Source organism: Puma concolor, chromosome B2 (genome assembly GCF_028749965.1).
Source record: "Puma concolor isolate L17-30 chromosome B2, mPumCon1.1.hap2, whole genome shotgun sequence".
NCBI lineage: Eukaryota > Metazoa > Chordata > Mammalia > Carnivora > Felidae > Puma > Puma concolor.
In genome coordinates, this window is record NC_141671.1 from 11,777,838 (window position 1) to 11,800,101 (window position 22,264).

Below are 22,264 nucleotides of genomic sequence, written 5' to 3' on the forward strand. Positions count from 1 at the left end.
TTTGGCAAGACTCCAACTAACACGATTGGGAAGAAGCTGAAGTTTTTTGCCTGACAGAAGCACTCTGAGGCATTCCTGACTGAGGAATGTGTCTTTTTAACCTGCGACCCCTTCCTCCCCAGGTCCCAACTCCATTGCCTTCCCATTGGTTAAAATCTAGTAGCCATTCTGTCCCTTATACATCCAACAGCACAAAAGTGCGATTGGTATCACTGGTACGATGACTAATGTCTTTATGACTGTTGACAGCAGAGCTGTTCAGGACATTGTACTTGCGGGTGGAGATTTACCTGCATTAAGCGTAGAATGATGTATTTTCAAATTTCTAAAATAAATAATGACCTAAAACACAATTCATTGGAATTAAGAGTAGAAGCAAACCTCGTATCTGTGGACAATAATGGGTTCTTCCCCAGGGTTCAGAATAAGAATCAGGCACTCATCTGTCTTCACAGAGTCAATGGTAGCTCTAAAGTAAAGAGCAGTGAAGGGGCTGGTGAAGAGTCATTGAATTTATTCCATCTGGGATTAAAAGGTTAGTTTTTGTTTCTTGGGAGCTTTTTCCCCCAAAGGATCTACTTCCCTTCAATTTAGTGCATTGGGCATCTTGGTGTGAATGAATACCATCTATCACATAAATGCCTTCCAGCCTCTAACTATTGACACCCTCTCTTTTCCGTTCTTGGGACAGATAAATAAGTTTGAACACATTACATAGTTAACATACCAGGTAAAGAATAAACTAATGAAGAAGAGAGAACATGCTATGCCATAATAAATGCTATCATTTGTCTCTTCCTAAAACACCCACCTCTTTGGTATCATGGCCTTAGGCACCAGGCTCCCTGAGTTTTAAAACCCTTCATTCAAGAGAAAGAAAATGATAAGGGATAAAATAAAACTGTAGGCAATGTTTTGATGGTTGATTGCTTGGTTGAGAATAGGCCAAGTAGTCTTTGGCTTCTGTCCTAGGCCATATCATAGAGTCAGGTTGACTTGCTGATTAGGATAATCTATTTTAAAAATATGCTGTATAGTGATAAAGGCTTGAAACTGGTTAATTAATTTGAAAAGATGATGTTATCGAATATGTCTAAGAGAAAGGTATTTCCAGACTTGGGTTGAGGTCAGAGGTTTAAAAAAGAAAAGGTAGACAGACAGAAACATCAGCTCCTGTATCTCTGCCCTGGCCCTGGATAGCATGGCCTGTCCCAGAGTCGTGGGGCAGGCCTTCCTGGGGATAGATGCTTTGAGTTGCTCTCTCTTCTGTATCTCCTGGTTGGTTTGTGGCCAGTGATGAAGCCTGGTGAATAGTAGGGTGTTACGTCATGGCAGCTGATAAAGCAGTTTAAAGCAACCTTGGTCACATGGCCCCTTCATTAGCACAGGACCTCAAGGGGAGATCCCCTCCACTTCTGCCATTTGGGACCATGTATATTTCTACACATCTCTGACTAACAAGGAGAAATGAGGATTAAATGTCTTATCTAGTGTCTTTTAGCAAAAATCCTAGAATGTTCTAAAACATTGTGTTTTCCAGTGTTCTGTCTCTAGAAAAGATTCATAGACACTAAGGTAGGGCTCTTGGAAATCAGGCTCCATGTAAGTATAAATGAATGGCAAGGACCTTGTCCTTCCTTTTTAAACCTAGAGCCTGAAAGAGAAAAAACATGTACTGTTTGAGAAATGCATGGGGCGCCTGGGTGGCTCAGTCGGTTAAGCGGCGACTTCGGCTCAGGTCATGATCTCGCGGTCCGGGAGTTCGAGCCCCGCGTTGGGCTCTGTGCTGACAGCTCAGAGCCTGGAGCCTGTTTCGGATTCTGTGTCTCCCTCTCTCTGACCCTCCCCTGTTCATGCTCTGTCTCTCCCTGTCTCAAAAATAAATAAAACGTTAAAAAAAATTAAAAAAAAAAAAAAAAGAGAAATGCATTTATTAAAAATTCTGGGGAACTTTTCTTTTCTAACCCTTACATTTAAACCTTCTTCAGACTTCTTCTTTACCATACTATTCATGTGTTTTTAATAAATTACAGGACTAGGTCAGAAGTTCAGATGCTTTGGAATACGTAGATATTCTACTCTATGGAAAAGGTCTTCCCTTTCCATGGTCTGTCTTTGTTTAAGAGTTTGGTATTTTGGGGAGCACCTGGGTGGCTCAGTCAGTTGAGTCTGTGACTTTGGCTTATGTTGTGATCTCTCAGTTTGTGAGTTCGAGCCCTGCGTCAGGCCCTCTGCTGTCGGCACAGAGCCCAGTTCAGATCCTCTGTCCCCCTCTCTCTGCCCCTCCTCTGCCCCCTCAAAAAACAAATATTAAAAAAAAGAAAGAGTGTCGTATTTTTAAGAGTTCATTTTCCATCAGATTTTCAAGTGATGTATTTTAGGGACCCCATATCAGGACTCTTGAAGAAAATTATTCTACTCTGAAAAAATGCCGAATTTTAGAATTTTATATAAGCAAAGAACAGTATTTTTTTTTAATATCTACTCTTAAACAGAGTACAAGTTCTGAGCAAAACATTGGAGATAAGAATACTGTATCAGTCAATTACTAACTTGATGTCCTCCTCCCAGATAGTTCGCTCTGCTCTGAGTCCAAAACCTGGCTCTGTTGCTCATTAGCTCTGTGATCTTAGGTCAGCATCTTTAAAATGGGAATGCTATCCACCCTTAGTTTGTTGCAAGGCGTTTACAAGATGATGCATGTAAAGGGCATATGCCTCTCCCTGAGTTGTAGCTGGTAGCTAGCAGAGTTATTATTGCCATGTGGTTGTTATTTTTATTAAAACAACTCACCTGTGCTCTGTATAGCTAGTGATTTTTTTAATTGCTTTCTACTTTTTGTTTTATATAACTTAACCTTATTTGTTAAGCTAAAATCTTACTGTTCATATAGAAAATTAGTATAACTTACATGTTTATTTCACAAATTGATAGATAGAGTCTTCTGGAAAAGTCCATCAGTAGCCATCATTGGGTGGTATTTTTATACCCTCTTGTTATCCTCATTTCCCACTCTTAACCTTGGAAGTTAAACTGAGAGTCAAGAAGTGGGAATATAACATGAATGTCACAATTTGAATGACAGGCAAGGGTATGAACTCCAGGCCAGTCTGGGAATAGGAACACATCTACTCCACATCTCGTGTACTTGAAGGACATACTCACCGTGTTGGTGGTTTTCTTACTTGCCATCCAGATAGTCTGACCTGTTGTTTCCCTAGAGTCCACTCACTTAGAGACTCCCATAACTTTCTCCTTTGGACATATGGTCAGTGCCTTCATCTTTCTCCACAGCATCTAGGTCAGTGGTCATTACCAAGCTAATGTCCTGCCACAGCCAGGGATCCCTACCTACACTACAGCCACCGCTACCCATGGTCGTGGACTTTGAACAACGTATATCTATCTATAATTATTCACCACGTGTATGTTGCTGATCTCTCGATCTGCAAAAACAGAAAGTAAAAAAGAGCCTTTGAGTTTTGCGAGTGAACTCCCCCTCCCCTCCCCCTTCTTTCTCCTTTTCTTTTCTTTTTTGGAGGTGAATTGCCTTCTTGAATATCAGCACCTGAGAAATGGCCAGACCATATACTCAATATTTTCAAACACGTTCAACGATCTACAAGATCCGCCCCCTCCCGCCACATTATAGAAATTCAGGAGTCATAAGATTTGTGGTTAGAATCAGAACTAAATGGGCATAGAAATGGACTATCATAAAAATGAAATCCTGTGTGGCTCTCTCTTGGAAGCTGTCTCAGGTTTCATGAAATTTTTCTCAGTGGGTCGAAGCCCATTCCCTCTACTACCTGTTTAGAGTGGATTAATGATCCATGTAAACGTGAGCTCATCAAATTGAAGAAACGCAGTAGATGTGGGGAATGTTTACACGCAGGACATTTATCTGAAATGTTAATTAAAAGGTGGGTGGGAGGATGCCCCTCAGGCCGCTCCGAGAAGGCATCTGCAAAGACTAGCTTCCGAGCCAGGAGATGGTTCCTGCCTGAAGAGGCACGTGGCGGGCTACCCTGTCGTAGCCACCCCCGAAGACACCTTGCCTTGTCTCTCGGCTCACCAGATCCAGTGCAAAATGTGGTTCAGGTCCTGGAGAAACAGTACCTGGAAGAAAAGCGGAGCGCCCTGGAGGAGCAGCGGCTCATGTACGAGCGGGAGCTGGAGCGGCTCCGCCAGCAACTGTCCCCGGAGCGCCAGCCCCAGAGCAGCGGCCCTGACCGCCTGGCCTACAGCAACCAGACAGCTCAGCAGAAGGTGACCCAGTGGGCAGAGGAGAGGTAAGAATGGGACCCCGGTGACCCAGAGGCCCGGCTCCAGGGCCTTGGAGCTTTGGGCGAGGCATGTGAAGGTGAGGACAGACCTAAGCAAGGAAGGAAGTCTTAGTCCTGTGTCTGGTCATTAGCAATCGCCTTTTCCTGTCAGAGATTCTGTCCATCCCCAGTATGCTTACTGGGATGTTAGTCATTAAAGACCATCCCTCCCCCCTTACCCTTCGATAAAAATGGCACCAGGTGGGGCGCCTGGGTGGCGCAGTCGGTTAAGCATCCGACTTCAGCCAGGTCACGATCTCGCGGTCCGTGAGTTCGAGCCCCGCGTCGGGCTCTGGGCGGATGGCTCAGAGCCTGGAGCCTGTTTCCGATTCTGTGTCTCCCTCTCTCTCTGCCCCTCCCCCGTTCATGCTCCATCTCTCTCTGTCCCAAAAATCAATAAAAACGTTGAAAAAAAAAATGGCACCAGGTTACAGTATCATTGTTGTGGGGCTCCTGGGTGGCTCAGTCAGTTAAGCGTCCAACTCTTGATTTTGGCTCAGGTCACCATCTCCTGGTTCATGGGTTCGAGCCCCCCATCAGGCTCCTCACTGACAATACAGAGCCTGCTTGGGATTCTCTCTCTCTCCCTCTGTCTCTGCCCCTCTCCGCTTGCACTCCTTCTCTCTCTCAAAATAAATAAGTACAACTTAAAAAAATATATAAGTATTAAAAAAAAAAAGAATACCGTTGTTAGATATTGAAATAAAGTTGGGATTGTTCTTTAGCATAAAACCGTTTCTTATTTTAAATTTCCCTTACTTTGGAGTCTCTTTAAATACAACTATGATATTAAGAAATCTAAATGTGAATTTTCAAAATTTGTGACTTAAAAAAATTTATATCAGGGGCACCTGAGTGGCTCAGTCAGTTGAACATCTGACTTCAGCCTAGGTCATGATCTCGTGGTTCGTGGGTTTGAGCCCACGACAGCTCAGAGCCTGGAGCCTGCTTCAGGCTCTCTCTGCCCCTTTCTCTGCCCCTCCCCTGCTTGCGCTCTGTTTCTGTCTCTCAAAAATAAATAAACATTAAAAAATGCTTTTAAATAAAAAAAATATTTATCTCGGAACTGAGGTAGTGGTGGAGGAAACATCATCACCCGTGAGGATAGTAAATTATTACTGAGTTCTGTTGTGTTCTCACTGCAGTCTAAGCATGATGCTGATTTAGCACTCCCAGCAGCAGTGTGCAGTGGGAACAATTATCTCTGTCCTGAAGATAGGGCACTCAGTTTACATATCCTCCTCAGTAACCCACCTGGCCCCTGAAAAGGCCAGCATCTGAACCCAGATCTATGAGTCCCATTACTAACTCGTATGTTGTTACAATAATCTTAGTAACGAAAGTAGCACCTGACGTTTGCAGAGCATTTACCAGGTGCCAGGCACTAAGTGCTTTACATGTGTCCATCTCATCTTCACAACCGCTACTATATTTTATCATTTGTACCCCACTTCACACATGAGGAACCAGGCTGAGAGGTTGAATGATTCACCCAAAGTCATTCAGCTGGTAACTTAGGACTGCGGGATCAAAGCCATCACTCCTGGGCCGGTACTCTCATTCTTTCAGCCACACTGCATCTCTCACAAGCAATGAGATGCTTAAACCTGAGCCACATTCAGGGAAGAAGAAGAAGAGGGAGAAAAGGGAGCCCTAGCCTGCACAACAGGCTTGCTGCGGTAACGCACTTGATCGTTCTAAAGTAAGAGAAAAGAGTCAGTTGCGTTTTCCCCAGGAGCTTTCTGCTCATCTGTCTGGATACCAAAGTATGAAGATTTATCCTACTTGTAACACATTACTCTTTATCTTTTACTGTGCCTGGGTAAAAGAGACAAAGGTTATCAGATAATGCTTTTTCTGAAGAGCTGCCTTTTCCACCTTTACTGTGAACTGGTGACTTTAATAACAGCGAGCTTGAAGGTAATTGGTGTGACTGGACCCACTGATCCCCTTTCTCCCTACTTACTTCTTGTGTACTGAAGATTGTAAAAGACAAAAACAGAAAGATGCAACAGAAAAGGTAGATTTTTGTTTTGTTTTAAAAGTATTTTTTAATGCTTATTTATTTTTGAGAGAGAGAGAGACAGAGACAGAGCATGAACAGAGGAGGGGCAGAAAGAGAGGGAAACAGGGGTGCCCGGGTGGCTCAGTTGGTGAAGCGTCTGACTTTGGCTCAGGTCATGATCTCATGGTTTGTGAGTTCAAGCCTCGCATCGGGCTCTGCGCTGACAGCTCAGAGCCTGGAGCCTGCTTTGGATTCTGTCTCCCTCTCTCTCTGCCCCTCCCCTGCTCACGCTCTGTCTCTCTCTGTCTCAAAAATAAATAAACATTTAAAAAAAATTTTTTAATAAAAAAATTTAAAAAAAGAAAGAGAGGGAAACACAGAATCTGAAGCAGGCTCCAGGCTCTGAGCTGTCAGCACAGAGCCTGGCATGGGGCTTGAACTCATGAACCATGAGATCATGACCTGAGCCAACGTCGGATGCTTAACCGTTGTTTTTAATGATTGTATTTTTTCCGCCAAGTGTTAAAAAATTTTTTTTCCGCTCAATTCCAGATTGATTCTCTTTGAGGCTCTAATTCTTAAAAGGAAGGAGAGTAGCAAGGATGATATTTGGAGCTGTCATTCAAGGAGATGAGAATGCTACAATACGGATTTCACCAGGGTCACTGGATAAAATTAAGATGTCGTTAATGATGGGCTGTTATATTAGAAGCTGGGACTCTTACCTAAATAAGTGTTGATGGCTTGTGAAATATCAAAGGACTCATACCTAAGTAAAGGTTGTGGGGCTGAAAATCAAGTATATTTAAGAGCTAGTGAGAATTACAAAGAAAACCAGAGATGTAGTTACTCTTTCTGCAAACTTGCAATGTATCATAGAGCAAGATATAAATATGTGAAAATTACATCACAATAGTCTGTTAAAAAACAGTTTTATCCAACAATAGGAAGTGTTTCAACCACATAATTATCCCTCTGTCATTGATCCCTCATCTGAAAATAACTTCCAGGAGCAGGAAATCAGCTTCATTCATTGAAGTGTTCCCAGTGCCTAGAACAGTGGTGTCTTTGGTAGGTGCTTTGCGAGTATTGACTGTGTGAAATTACTGAAGTGATAAGTGTGTGTGTGCTTGGGCAGGAAGCACAGTAAGGGAGGTGGTGGTTAGTAGAGGGTGGGACCCCCATGCTGTGGGGCTTATGCCGCAACTTCATGGAGGATGAAGGACTTCAGACGAGTTTGAAGAGTGGACACTGGACGGGCAGACAGAAGGCGGGAAGCATTTGGATGGGCACGCGGGCACAAACAAATGAGAAACCATGGAGAAGAGGAAGGTGTTTTGCGGATTGCATGAGAGCTGTTTTGTTTGCTCCGAGAGGTGAGTTGTATAGGAGTAGGGAGAGCGAAGTCCAAAGCTGTCCGGTAGGGCACACAGGTGCCTGCAGATTTATCCCAAGCGGGGAGAGGAGGTTTTGAACTGAGGGCTGGCCTGAGACAGGCAGGGGTTTGTGTGACTGGTGGTGTCAGAGAAAGAGCCTGGGGGCTTTGAGGCTACCAGGGGTTATGAAAGCAATAGAGAGATTTAGGGGATATTTAAAAGGAAAAATCCACAGAAGGCTTTTTTTCTGGATGTTGTAGAAAAGAGAAAAGACTGAGCTGGCTGAAAAAGGGTCAAGTCCAGGGGACTGAAAAAAAATGGTATCACCTAGGAGAACCAGACAGACAGGATCGGTGTGCCATACGTGTTAGGGTGACTTCAGATTAACATCTTCGCAGGCACCTCAGTGTCACTTTTGAGGTGATGAGAAAGGGGTAGAGACTGGGTATTCCAAGCTCCCCATTTTCCTATGAAGTAAGGGCAGGGGTGTATAAATGGTAGAAAAGAGAAGGTAGATAAGCATTCTGCTAGTCGGGATTACCTTTGAACCCACCTGTGGAACCAGAACTCTTCCTCTCATTCAGTGGCTACTTCGGGGGTTTCCCACAATGGGCCGTGCACCTGACCACACAGTTTTCCCCCTGGGGTGCCTGCAGCTCCATAGGGGACACAGACATCAGTCAAATAATTACACAAATAAATGAGAAATTATAAATACAACACATGTACGGAGGCAAAAGATGTGGGGACTGAGAGGGCACGTAATGGCACATAATATAATGTCCTATTCAGCCTCAGAACGTTGGAGAAGGTCTTATCAGGAAGTGCTATTGTGTGGACTTGAGGAAAGAATTCCTGCTAGCACAGAAGTCCCCCTTCTTGCCTTTTACCAACTGAAGAAATCATGTGAAACACTTTCTCCTTATGGACTCCAGATTTCTGTCCCCTGCCCCATTCCCCTCCCCACCAGCCCCAGAAGCACACAAAAAGTCGGAATCAGTTCTTTTCCCTAAAGGATTCCTTTATTGGTCTTTTGGCAACAGCGTATTAAAATAGAAGTTTTCAGATGTTAGGGGATTTAAAACATGGTTTTTTTTTAAATTTTTCTTTTTTTTTCAACATTTATTTATTTTTGGGACAGAGAGAGACAGAGCATGAACGGGGGAGGGGCAGAGAGAGAGAGGGAGACACAGAATCGGAAACAGGCTCCAGGCTCCGAGCCATCAGCCCAGAGCCTGACGCGGGGCTCGAACTCACGGACCGCGAGATCGTGACCTGGCTGAAGTCGGACGCTTAACCGACTGCGCCACCCAGGCGCCCCTAAAACATGGTTTTTAGTTAAGTCCCTCTACATATTTGCTCCTCATCAGCCGTTACCAACAGGAAAAAAAAATGGTTGAAAAATACTGCCTGGAAGGAGTTGCCTACCACTTTCTAAGAATACGACTCACTTAGAAGCAGAATTGGTTTCCTTTTCTTTTCGGAGTTTCTCATTTCCTTTTCTGCTACCCCACAGGGATGAGCTCTTCCGCCAAAGCTTGGCAAAACTTCGCGAGCAGCTTGTGAAAGCCAATACCTTGGTAAGGGAGGCAAACTTCTTAGCTGAGGAAATGAGCAAGCTCACTGACTACCAGGTGACTCTGCAGATCCCTGCTGCAAACCTCAGTGCCAACAGAAAGGTAAGAGTGCTTCAAAAAAAAAAAAGAGAGAGTAAAATGTACCACAGTACGTACTATAAGACAGCAGACAAACCTGACACCCTAAAGAACATCTGTGAGGGGCACCTGGGTGGCTCAGTCGGTTAAGCATCCGACTTCGGCTCAGGTCATGATCTCGTGGTCCGTGAGTTCGAGCCCCGTGTCGGGCTCTCTGCTGACTGCTCAGAGCCTGGACCCTGCCTCGGATTCTGTGTCTCCCTCTCTCTCTGACCCTCCCCCGTTAATGCTTTGTCTCTCTCTGTCTCAAAAATAAATAAACGTTAAAAAAATTAAAAAAAAAAAATCTGTGAGGAGATGCTGATATGAGCCAGAGTATTTATTCTTTTTAAGACTTCCTATCTACTAATATAACATTGTATGTCAACTCTACTTCAACAGTAAAAATTAAAAAAAAAAAATTTCCTCTATAGACCCCCCCTCGAGTAAATATGCCCTTAGATGTGTTAAAACTAGAAATATATATAAGTAATTCCTCTTTTCTCTGTCGTGTAAATGCCCCCTTCTGGAATGGGGGGATAGGTGCCAATTTCAGAAAGGATTCTACAAGAAAGGAAGGCTTGTTGGGGTATCTGGGTGGCTCAGTTGGTTGAGCGTCTAACTTGGGCTCAGGTTATGATGTCACAGCTCGTGAGTTCGAGCCCCGCGTCGGGCTCTGTGCTGACAGCTCGGGACCTGGAGCCTGCTTCGGATTCTGTATCTCCCTCTGTCTCTGCCCCTAACCCACTCGCATTCTGTCTCTGTCTCTCTCAAAAATAAATAAACATTAAAAAAAATTTAAAAGAAGAAAGGAAGGCTTGTATAATACCTTTTTTCTGTGCACAGAATGACTCTTTGCAGCCTTTGGGAGGTTTCCTGTCATTTCAACTCGAAGAATATTTCTTTTAAGGAGAAACTTCAAAAGACAATAATTTTGCATCCATTTATGTTTCCCCTGGCAAGCAAGCTAGAAACGAGTCAGGAAGGATTTCATTACTCTTTCTGCATTTTAGTACTTTGACGAAGCAGTTCTTTGAGAAATTTATGCTAAGTCCATAGTCATAGAAATATTCATAAAGAGGGGCACCTGGGTGGCTCAGTTAAGCATCTGACTTCTGCTCAGGTCATGATCTCACAGTTCATGAGTTTGAGCCACACATTAGGCTTGCTGCTATCAGAAAAGAACCCGCTTCATATTTTCTGCCCCTCGCCCCTCTCAAAAATAAACTTAAAAAAAAATTCATAAAGATCATGCGCTTTTTATACAAGGATGCTTATCATAATGGCCTTTATAATAGCAAAAATTTAAAATAGTCATGATGTCAAACAATAGAATAATCGATCAAACCAGTGTGCATCCATAAAATAGATTTCTATGTTTCCATTAAAAATTGTGTCTGTGAAGAATATTTAATAGCACAAGAAGGTGATCATAAGATAAAAACTGTGGAGGGAGGATCGGGATAGGAAATTTAGTTTTGTTTGGTTCTGATTATGATAAAAAAAAACAAACAAACATGCACGGGTATACCTATAGAAAATGGAAAATAAGCCAGAATATTCCCTCTGTGGTAGAATTTCATCTTCTTTCTGTATATGTTTTCTTCACACTCGCTGCTTTCTAATAATATATATTGCTGTAACAATCTAAGAAGTCATAACAAGACTTCATTTGGTTTCATTTGATTTGTTGTTTTTGTTTCCTTCATTCTGCAGAGAGGAGCAATCGTGAGTGAGCCAGCTATCCAAGTGCGGAGGAAAGGAAAGAGCACCCAAGTTTGGACCATCGAGAAGCTGGAGAATAAATTAATTGATATGAGAGACCTTTATCAAGAATGGAAGGAAAAAATTCCTGAGGTAAAAGAGACAAAATGGAAAGGAGATTGGGCCATGTTGAAAGCACAGAGTGTAAGTGATTTCACCATCAGAACGCACACATGCATGGCGGTGAATTTCTGTAGTCAAGCTTTGGACATCGATATTAGAAAAGTAATGTTGGGACACCTGCATGGCTCAGTCAGTTAAGCCTCCAACTCTTGATCTCAGGATCATGAGTTTGAACCCTGTGTTGGGCTCCATGCCCAGCATGGAGCCTACTTTTAAAAAAGGCAGGGCAGGGTGGGGGAAGTAAAGGAATGTAGAAGTGATCTTGAAAAAACTTCTAAGTTAGATGTTGGATCAGTCATAAAACATGTGATCCCCACACGGACAGAAACTAAATGAAGAGAACACATAACATGTTCTTATTTGGCTGCATTTTTGCTACATTCCAGGTGATATGAAATGGAACGAAGTAAGTCCGTGCTGTTTTGTCAGTGTTGTGACAAATCCACACGGATGGAGCCAGGTTGGATTTTTGTATTCATTAGCATATGTTCTGGCTCCCCTAGCTGTGATAATGGCTGGGGAGATTACGAAGAATAATTTTAAAAAGCACAATCCATTTTTTGGATGCTAGTAATGGAAAAGACGACTCGTGAAGGAAATGAGACAAAGCACAGGGAATGGAATGAAAAAGGCTATATGTGGGGTGTGATAGGGAAGACGAGGGTGTAATTGAGCAAGAGCCCCTCCTATATGCTACTTTTATTTATGTGACATGATTGTAATTTTTACTTCTTTTTAATTTCTCTGGATAAATGCTTTCTTCTTAAATCATTTTTGGGTGCTAGTTTTAAATAATATTATTCAAGTTGATATTTTGTTTCTTACTGGCTCCCCACCTGCCTACCCTACCCATCAGGCAAAGCGTCTCTATGGGAAACGAGGTGACCCTTTCTATGAAGCCCAAGAGAATCACAACCTAATTGGCGTGGCTAATGTGTTCTTGGAGTGTCTCTTCTATGATGTGAAACTTCAGTATGCAGTTCCTATCATCAGCCAGCAGGGGGAGGTAAGGACAAGCCAGCCTGGGAGGAAATTGACCGAAGTGGAAGGGAGTGTGTGTGTGTGTGTGTGTGTGTGTGTGTGTGTGTGTGTGTGTGTGATTTAAGTGATGCTCTTGAGGCAGATCTAGGGTGAATATCAGGATCATACTCTTTCTTCTCTACTAATATCAATAGAAACTCTCAAGATTAAATCATGGTTTTAAAAGATATTCATACCCATTTTTTAAATTTATGGTTCACAAGTTTTTTTGATTTTTGTTTTAATCAAATTAGAAATATTTTGGAAACCAGCTTCCACTCTGTTGCCATGTTCATCTCTCTTTTAATCTCTTACCTTTGTGATACATCCGAGTTCCTTCTCAGCCCCTATGTGGTCTTCACCAGATAGAACTTGGGAGCAAGTTGTAAATAAATAAACTTAAAAAAATAAATAAAAATGTGTTGATTCTCAAAAAATATTGAAAAAAAGCTTGAGAACCCACCTTACCTTTGAACTGATTTCTCCCATTTCCCCTTTCTCCCTCCTCTAACGGATTCCTCCATATTGGTCTCACTTGTCCAACGCCATCAGCTAATTTCTCTCAGGTGCTTGGTGCCAGTGCCAGTTGCTGTGTGGAGGTTGGGTCCGTGCTACTTTCACAGTGGAGCCTCACGATTTAAGATGATGGCAGCACTGTCCCCTTCATGACTCCAGCCATTGCAGCCTTGACCTGTGTCATGAAACATAACTTGGGCTAGTTGTAGCACTCTGAGGGAGCAAATTCTTGTCCTTTAATTCAGTTCTGTGCCAACAAGTGTAAGAGAGGCACCACTAAACTGGCACCTCTCCAGAGAACCACCAGGATGTTGAAGAAATTGTAAGCCTTTGTGGTTCCTCCTGGGATAGGTCTCACTCCCCCTGCTCCAGTGTGAGTTACCCACCCATTGAAGAGAGCAGACGCTCCGTGAGCCTGGTGACCACGTCTTTTGGCTTATTGCGATAAATGCAGTGCTTAGTAGCACAGTTCGGGGCATGCAGCCGATTTCTGGGTGAAGTTGTCTCATAACAACCCCCACGTGTATCTCTACTACTTGTTTCGGTATTCCAACTGGGCAGGGATTAGGTCAGATGAACGAATATACGAACATGGAAAATAGACAACTCCAGGTAGGATATGATAGCTGTCTTTACTCTGTTCCTGGGCTGCCTGTAAAGGATAAGAGTGAAGATGACTCCAGAAGGCAAGTGGCAGAGAAGCAAATTTGGCTCAGAGTCAGGCAGGGTGACTGCAGGGGGTGAGAGATGGACTGGACCGGCTGTGGAAGGGGTGAGTTTCCCATGGCAGTAGGGGCGGGGCCGCTCACCTGCTCACCTGGGAGGTGGCTGCGTGCTCTCTGTCCAAGGTCAGGTTCCCCGCTGGATGCCTATTAACCCGCAGGCGCTCTGGTTCCTGCCGCAGGTTGCAGGGCGCCTCCATGTGGAAGTCATGCGAATTACAGGGGCCGTCCCGGAGCGTGTGGTGGAGGACGACTCTTCTGAGAACTCCAGCGAAGGTGGGAGCCTCGAGGTCACGGACATCAGCGGGGAGACTGTTCACCGAGTCAAGAAGCTGACTTGCCGGGTGAGGGGACGATGAGATGGACGGGTGCAGAGGAATGACCTTGTTCATGCCAAACAGTTTTGTTTTTCATAGAGCATTGTAAATGTTAACCTTCCTAACCGTAAATACAACGGTGGGCAGTACTTTCTCCAGAAGTATAGCACCCTTTCTGGTGACGCTTGATGAGATTTGAAAAGTCCATGTGTATTGGGGGCACCTGGGTGGCTCAGTCCGTTAAGCATCCGACTCTGGATTTCGGCTTAGGTCATGATCTCACGGTTGGTGGGATTGAGCCCCACGTTGGGCTCTACGCTGACAGCTCGGAGCCTGCTTGGGTTTCTCTCTCTCCCTCTCTGCCCCTCCCCCTCTCCCTCAAAATAAATAAATAAACTTAAGAACATTAAAAAATAAAAGTCCATGTGTATCTGGCATGCGGGGGGTATGTATTGTTCAGTGAATCCTGCTTTTCCAATATAGGTTGCATCAAAAACTCAGTCACTAGGAAAATGTTGGAGGTGTGTGCCTTTGCCAGGTTTACACATGGTAGTTGTGGTATTCTGGTACAGATTTGTTGTAGGCGGAACCCTTGATGAAAGGATGCCAGATATTTTCAGATACCAAATGGATAACCGATTTATGTAGCTCTTAAATTTGAAGAGCTCTTACATTTGAAGCAATGCACAGTTTAATGTTTCTTTATGGGAGTTATATTGCCTTTTTTTTTTTTTTTATATCTCTTCAGGTAAAAATTAAAGAGGCAACCGGGCTGCCCTTAAGCCTCTCAAATTTTGTCTTCTGTCAATACACATTCTGGGACCAGTGTGAATCCACAGTGGCTGCCCCAGTGGTGGACCCCGAGGTGCCTTCCCCCCAATCCAGGGATGCCCAGTACACTGTGACGTTCTCTCACTGTAAGGTATGGGCACCATGAGGAAACGAGCTACACGGGAGGCAATGGACCTGGGTGCGGTTCAATACATAGAAGTTTCCCTGTAAGAATGTTTAGTAAATGTAATATGTGTCTTGGACTTTTTAACCTCAAAATGTATTTCGGTACAAATTCCAATAATTTAAAAGTATTTAAAATAAAATCTGAAAGGCCTCTACCTGAAATCTTACACCCTATGCCCTACAACTTTTATATGTGTGTGGTCAATGCATGTTCACACAAAAATGGGCATAGATACACTCTTACCATCACGCACGCATAACTTCTTTAAAAAGTTTTTTACAAAAACTGTGGTCATATTATACATGTTGCAGAATTGCACCTTTTAATTTAATTTTGTTTTGTTTTATTTTATTTATTTTTTAAGTAGGCTTTACACCTAGCATGGAGCCCAGTGCAGGGCTTGAACTCACAACCCAGAGATCAAGACCTGAGCTGAGATTAAGAGTCAGACGCTTAACTAACTGAGCCACCCAGATGCCTCCCACTTCATTATTTTAATTTATATGAACTTCTCAACATGCAAGTTGCTGTAGATATTTTAATTCTTTTGAATATGGAATAGCCTTTTGTTTTTGTTTATGTTTTTGTTTTTTTAATGGCATAGTGTTTTAAGCATAGCATTTCCAATGTGGCATATGAGTTTTTAAAGAAAATGTAAATGGACAAGGTGAATTTTTGGTGACTGTTGGCTATTCCCATCTTGTGACCATCACCTACCCTTCCTGGCTTTCACATCAGACTGCCAACAGGTTGTTTTTGACAGACAGACTCTCTTCTGTGTAATTTTGTTTTTCCTTGCACAATCCTTAACAAATACTCCAAACCCCTTCCTTTGGAAATTGCGCGTTTTCTTTCTGGTTCTATACCTATCAAATTTCACATAAGTAAAGACTGTCAGGTCTTTCTTTTTCTGAAAATAAATGGCCCACTTTTTTTTCCACCTGTATTCACCCAAGTCTGTTTCTGAAAACCCATATTAATTATTTTTTTTGTTATTTGTGTCTGAATACTCTTAAATATTCCCCATCTTTCTTTGGATCCACAAAGCTATTCATGTAGGAGTATGAAACCTGAATTTTAAGTACATTCTGGTTAACAACTGGTTTGAGAAACACTAGTCTCAGGGACCTTGGATTCACTGCGTGACCTTGGGGTTTTTTTCATAAATAAAATGTGTAGGTTGGGGTGCCTAAGTGGCTCAGTTGGTTGAGTGTCTGACTCTTTATTTCAGCCCAGGTGATGATCCTAGAGTCATGGGATCGAGCTGCAAGTTGGGTTCCACACTGAGCATGGATCCTGCTTGGGATTCTTGCTGTCTCTCTCTCTCTCCTTCTGCCCCTCCCTCACGCACACATGTATTCTCTCTCTCACTCTCTCTCTCTCTCTGTTTCTCTGTCTCTTAAAAAAAGAAAAAGAAAGAAAGGAAACCTATGTTTGAAAAAAAAATAAAATGTGTAGATTGTACTAATTGATCGTTAGTTTGTTTTCCTTCTAAAATTCTGGTTCTGTCTCCAAATAAACTAGATAAGAAGGTAAGTAGTAGAACATTAAGTCAGTATAGCACAGGTCTTTCTAGAAAGTAGAGCCACAGGGTTGTCTTCACCTGAGGTTTCACTGAGTTGTTGCTAGAAAGAAGCATGGCTTGGTCCCTTGCCTGCCACAGCATTCAGGGTGATCTACCTCTCAGCCCACTCGGCATTCATGCCCTCACGCTCCTCTGTCTGCATTTTATGATGAGGAATCAGAGCAGGAGAGTTTGAGAGCAAGAGCACAGACCCATGAAAATAATCATACGAAATTTAATTCTGTTCTTAGTCTCCCACGCCATCACAAGGAGCAATCAGATGTTCTTTTTTTATGATGTGCTGATTAGTCCAAGGCAGCAGGAGATCAAGTGGTCCTTCAGAACCCAGAATGAACCCGGTGTAAGGAAGCAAGGATTCACTTCTGCATCTCACAAGCTCTATGACATGGGACAGGTTGCTTTCTTCAGTGTCCGCATTGCCTAAAGAAAGGAATTGCATTAAATCACCTCTTCCTGCCCCTTCCAGAACTAATGTTCTGGTTCTTGAAAACCACACAGGTGGTTTTAAGGTTGGGATCAGACTAACAACCTCCAAAGTGAATCTCTATGAGGCTAAAAGGCAAAATGGAAATTTCACCCAATTGCTTTATGCGTGATCCTTGTCACTCTTTCCTTGCTTCCGCTTATCCCAGGACTATGTGGTGACCGTGACAGAAGAGCTCCTGGAGTTCCTATCAGATGGAGCCCTGGCCATTGAGGTGTGGGGCCACCGCTGCGCTGGGAACGGCAGCTCCATCTGGGAAGTCGACTCTCTTCATGCGAAGACAAGAACGTTGCATGACAGGTTTGTACTTGGCTGAGCTGGGTGCAGGGTCAAGGCTGGCACTAACATGGAGGCTAAGAGCAGGGGTCCCGAGGCCTGTGTCCTCCTTTGTGAAATGGGAACGATTAAAGGGACTAGCAGTCATTGAAGACATTCAATGTGGGGAAAGGCAAATCCTTTTGAGAAACAGGACTAAAACAGCTGCGTTCCTACCTGGGGAAATAAAACCAGCCTTGGGGGTGCCTGGGTGGCACAGCTGGTTAAGCATCCGAATCCTGATTTCAGCTCAAGTCATGATCTCGCGGTTCATGAGTTCGAGCCCCGCGTCAGGAGCCTGCTTGGGATTCTCTCTCTCTCTGCCCCTCCCCTGCTCATGCTCTCTCTCTTTCTCAAAATAAATAAATAAAACTAAAAAGAAAAAAAGAAAATCTATATGACATACATAGCACAGTGCCCAGCCCATAGAAAGTGCTCAGTGGATGCTGACTCTTTTCCTGTTACTCACAACGTCCCTGGGCAGTGACACCGTTGTTCATGGGAATGTGATTTTGCAGGTGGAATGAGGTAACTCGAAGAGTAGAAATGTGGATTTCCATATTGGAATTGAACGAGCTAGGGGAATACGCTGCAGTGGAACTCCACCAGGCCAAAGATGTCAACACAGGGGGCATCTTTCAACTCAGACAGGTACCCGGCTTGTTTTTGTCTGTTTCGTGTGTCCTTTTTCGTCCCACTCGTAACACACTGTTTCTGGGAGTTTTCTAATTATCTGCCTCTGTGTTCCCCATTCCTCTTCCCTCCATCCCTCACTGTTCCCATCCCTGGTGCCCACTGCTGCGTCGCGCCCCTCCCATCCCACCCCCGACCTCTGCAGGGCCATTCCCGGAGGGTACAAGTCACAGTGAAACCGGTGCAGCATTCAGGGACACTGCCGCTCATGGTGGAAGCCATCTTGTCTGTGTCCATTGGCTGTGTCACTGCCCGGTCCACCAAGCTGCAGAGAGGGCTGGACAGTTACCAGGTAAGACAAGCCGAGCTGAAGCGGTATTTAACGAAGATTGGTTCATGAAGAACTAAGGCAGTCGGTGAATGTGACAGAACTCCTTGCCTTGACCTTATGTCTGCACCCTTCCCCTCACATTTGCATCCTTTTTACTAGACTTAAAATACTATATTGGTTTTGTGTTGATTAATAATAATTTTATTTATAAGCACACGTATGAATGCTATCTTACGCATTTACTTTAGGTGGATTTTATATCTGGCCCCGGTTATGTTATGTCGGGTATTTGGCATGGCTGCCTGGCCTGATCCACTTTTGTTACTATAAAATCGCCCCCATACACAGGCATAATTAAACAGTTCTTTGAAAGCCTTCTTTTTTTTTCTTTATTTAAATTAGAAGTTGTCCTCACGATCGTTTTTGTCCATTAAATCCCCCCTTACTAAATCTTCTGTTCTCTTTTTTAAAAATTAAAAGATAGGAGGGCCCCTGGCTGGCTTTGTTGGGGGAGCATGCAACTCTTGATCTTTGATCGTGAGTTCGAGCCCCACCTTGGGTATAGAGATTACTTCTAAAAATAAATTTAAGGGGCGCCTGGGTGGCTCAGTCAGTTAAGCCTCTGACTTTGGCTCAGGTCACGATCTCACAGTTCATGAGTTTGAACCCCACATCGGGCCCTGTGCTGACAGCTCAGGGCCTGGAACCTGTTTTGGATTCTGTGTCTCCCTCTGTCTCTGCTCTTCCCCTGCTTGTACTCTGTCTCTCACTCTCTCTCTCTATCTCTCTCTCTCTCTCAAAAATAAACAAACATTAAAAAAAGATTTAAAAAATAAATTTAAAAATAAATATTTATAAAAAGTAAAAGATGTGAACATCTAAGAATTGGTCTTCTTACTACCAATCACAGCTCTCATCACTCCTTGAGAACAAACTTTCAGATCAGGAAATTGCCCCCAGTGGCCTGAGAGCAGGCCTGTGCTTCACTCAGTCCGCAGTTTACAGGCGGGTATGAATTAGGAACTGGAAGAAGCCACCCATGCAACTCTGGCTTCCTGTGAGCCACATGTGACTGGGAGCACTCCCTGTTGTAACAGAAGAAAACGTTTCTCTGTGGGGTCTGGGCAGAAGCCGCCCATCTGGAGAATGATCCACCTTTCATCTCAGCTTCCTTCAGTTCCCTGGCTGGCATTCAGGCGGAGACTTCTCTGAAAGCTCAAAGGAACATTGGCAGGGTGCCTGGGTGGTTCAGTCAGTTAAGCGTCTGACTCTTGATTTCGGCTCAGGTGATGATCTTACTGTCCGTGAGTTTGAGCCCCATGCCGGATTCTGCACTGACAGTTCAGAGCCTGCTTCAGATCCTCTGGCCCCCTCTCTCTGCCCCTCCCCCACTCACTCTCTGTCTCTCCCTCTCTCAAAAATAAATAAACATTAAAAAACCTCTTTATAGGGGCGCCCGGGTGGCTCAGTCGGTTAAGCGTCCGACTTCGGCTCAGGTCATGATCTCACGTTCCGTGAGTTCGAGCCCCGCATTGGGCTCTGTGCTGACAGCTCAGAGCCTGGAGCCTGCTTCAGATTCTTTGTCTCCCTCTCTCTCTGACCCTCCCCCGTTCATGCTCTGTCTCTCTCTGTCTCAAAAATAAATAAACATTAAAAAAATTAAAAAAAATAAAACCTCTTTATAAAAAAATAAAATATAAAAGGAACATTGGTTTGGATGACTAGGCCTTAAGGAAGGCAAAGCTTTGTCAGACATCGCCTTCCCTTTCCCAAGCCAAAATTGCCCCTGATTGTCAGAGCCAGGGAGACTATGGAGGAAGGCATAAGGACAGTCTGCTGTTTGAGGGGAGGCTTCTCCCACAGACTTTTCCTCATGTGTGGTGTAGGAAACTGGCTGTGGATTCTTGTCCCAGCTCAGTCCCTCCCTCAGGCCATCAAATTTGGGGGTGGCTACAGGGCCTGGTAGAAAGGTCACTGGCCTGGAGTGGGGGGATCTGGATTCTTAAGTCTAGCTTGGCCTTCTTGGTCACCTTGTTGAAGTAACACAAACCTCCAGTTCCTTTTTTGTCTTCTCCAGAATGATGAAGTAGACCTAATAATTCCCTGGGATCCCCGTCTGTAGTAAAGGCTTAGTAGTAAAGGCTTAATAAATCTCTGATCTTAGATAAAACATTGAATCTGTGTCCTAAATCATGACCTATAAAATAGGGGGTCATCAGTTGACTGAAGGTTCCTATTTGAGAAACCTCGTAAGCATTGATTATTTGCACTTTTAATACATCTCTAGTGGGGCTCCTGGGTGGCTCAGTTGGTTGAGCATCTGACTTCCCCTCAGGTCATGATCTCACAGTTTGTGAGTTCAAGTCCCACATCAGGCCCTGAGCTGACAAGGTGGAGCCTGCTTGGGATTCTCTCTCCCTCCTTCCCTCTCTCCTCCCCCCCCCCCACACTTTCTCTCTCAAAGTAAATAAATAAACTTTTTAAAAAATGATAAATTCAAGCTACATGTACTTTATTCATTAATGTGAAGAAGTAAGTCAAGAAAAATTACTTCAGGGGTGTCTGGCTGGCTCAGTCAGTAGAGCACATGACTCTTAATCTCGGGGTTGTGGGTTTGAGCCCCATATTGGGTGTAGAGATTACTTAAAAAATAAAACCTTTTAGAAAAAAGTAAAAAGATGGGGCTCCTGGGTGGCTCAGTTGGTTAAGCATCCGACTTCGGCTCAGGTCACGATCTCGCGGTTTATGAGTTCAAGCCCCACATCAGGCTCTGTGCTGACAGCTCAGAGCCTGGAGCCTGTTTCAGATTCTGTGTCTTCCTCTCTCTCTGACCCTCCCCCGTTCATGCTCTGTCTCTCTCTGTCTCAAAAATAAATAAACGTTAAAAAAAAAAAAAAGTAAAAAGAAAAATTACTTCAGTATTAGGCATGCATTTAATAAGTTAGTTATTCAAATGATAATGATGGGCACCAAACTAAAACAAGAGTGCATTTTTCAGTCTTTGCAGAGAATATGTTTAACTATATTTTTAAAGCATTTTCTTACAAATGTTCATTTATTTTTGAGAGAGAGAGTGTTAAGCAGGGGAGGGGCAGAGAAAGAGGGGGACAGAGGACCAGAAGCAGACTCTTGCTGACAGCAGCGAGCCCCCATGTGAGGCTTGAACTCATGAAGAGCTCACAAACCGTGAGATCATGACCTGAGCTGAAGTGGGATGCTTAAATGACTGAGCCACCCAGGTGCCCCTAAAGCACTTTTTAAAATCAGCATATTTGGAAGTATACTTAGATATGAGAATAATGTAATTATATTTTTAAAGCTCTTGAACAAAAACACTTTGTCTTTTTAAGATCACTGCCTGTTCGAATATTAACCCTCCAACAGCCATAGAAAAACCAAAGAAGATTGTTACATGGCCCAGCATTCACTTTCAGTAGAATCTGCCTCCATGTAGGCTATTCTTTACAAATGGAAGTTTCTTTATCCTTGTGTCTAAGGAAAACTGTCTCAACTAAGTCCTATTTTCAACATGGTGATTTTGTTTTGCCCAATGTTTTTGCCAAAATTGTTTATGCAGTTACTGTAAACTATTGCCATGGGTTTAGGACAGTTCTGAATTTTAGGACAGTTCCGATTTTTCTGATTGGTGTGATGCTAATATATCCAGTAGTGGATGACAATGGATCCATATATTCAGTATGGCGAGCCATGCTCTTGTTGCAATAGTACAATGCAGAACTTTGTATGTGAATGGCCTTTAGGCTCCCAGTGGGCTTTCCCCTGTGATGATTTCCTCAGTGCATGTGGTGTGGTGCAGGGAAAAGGGCACTGAGTGGGGAAATTAGCAGCTTGGCTCCCAGTCCTGACTCTGCCACTATTTGGCAGATTTAACCTTGGGTTAAATCATTTCATCCCTCAGGACCCTGACTGCCTCATGGTTAAACTATGAGGTGAAGGAATAGTCTAGTTTTGCCATTTGGTCTTTCTAAGCCTGGTCCAGATCTCAAGTAGCCCACCCCGCGATGTATATCCACCATTCACATAACAGTAGAGTAAGGCCTGGCTCAATGATGTTGGTTCTTATTCCCATCTAAGA

The 22,264-nt window shown here is 43.7% G+C and overlaps 1 protein-coding gene and 1 long non-coding RNA gene across 10 annotated transcripts in view; both read left to right on the plus strand.

Annotated features, from left to right (window-relative positions):
* KIF13A (kinesin family member 13A) overlaps positions 1 to 22,264 on the plus strand; it is a 219,129-nt gene that overhangs the window by 164,269 nt on the left and 32,596 nt on the right. For all 9 annotated transcript variants that reach the window (XM_086706170.1, XM_086706172.1, XM_086706173.1 and 6 more), the window contains 9 exons: positions 4,079 to 4,292; positions 9,223 to 9,385; positions 11,117 to 11,257; positions 12,144 to 12,293; positions 13,728 to 13,889; positions 14,611 to 14,784; positions 17,038 to 17,189; positions 17,723 to 17,855; positions 18,043 to 18,189. In XM_086706170.1, the coding sequence (XP_086562296.1) occupies positions 4,079 to 4,292; positions 9,223 to 9,385; positions 11,117 to 11,257; positions 12,144 to 12,293; positions 13,728 to 13,889; positions 14,611 to 14,784; positions 17,038 to 17,189; positions 17,723 to 17,855; positions 18,043 to 18,189 (1,436 nt within the window). The remainder of the gene's footprint in view (positions 1 to 4,078; positions 4,293 to 9,222; positions 9,386 to 11,116; positions 11,258 to 12,143; positions 12,294 to 13,727; positions 13,890 to 14,610; positions 14,785 to 17,037; positions 17,190 to 17,722; positions 17,856 to 18,042; positions 18,190 to 22,264) is intronic.
* LOC147580727 (uncharacterized) lies at positions 4,300 to 6,390 on the plus strand. Its single transcript, XR_015251040.1, has 2 exons — positions 4,300 to 4,526; positions 4,753 to 6,390. It is a non-coding gene; the product is annotated as an uncharacterized LOC147580727 (long non-coding RNA).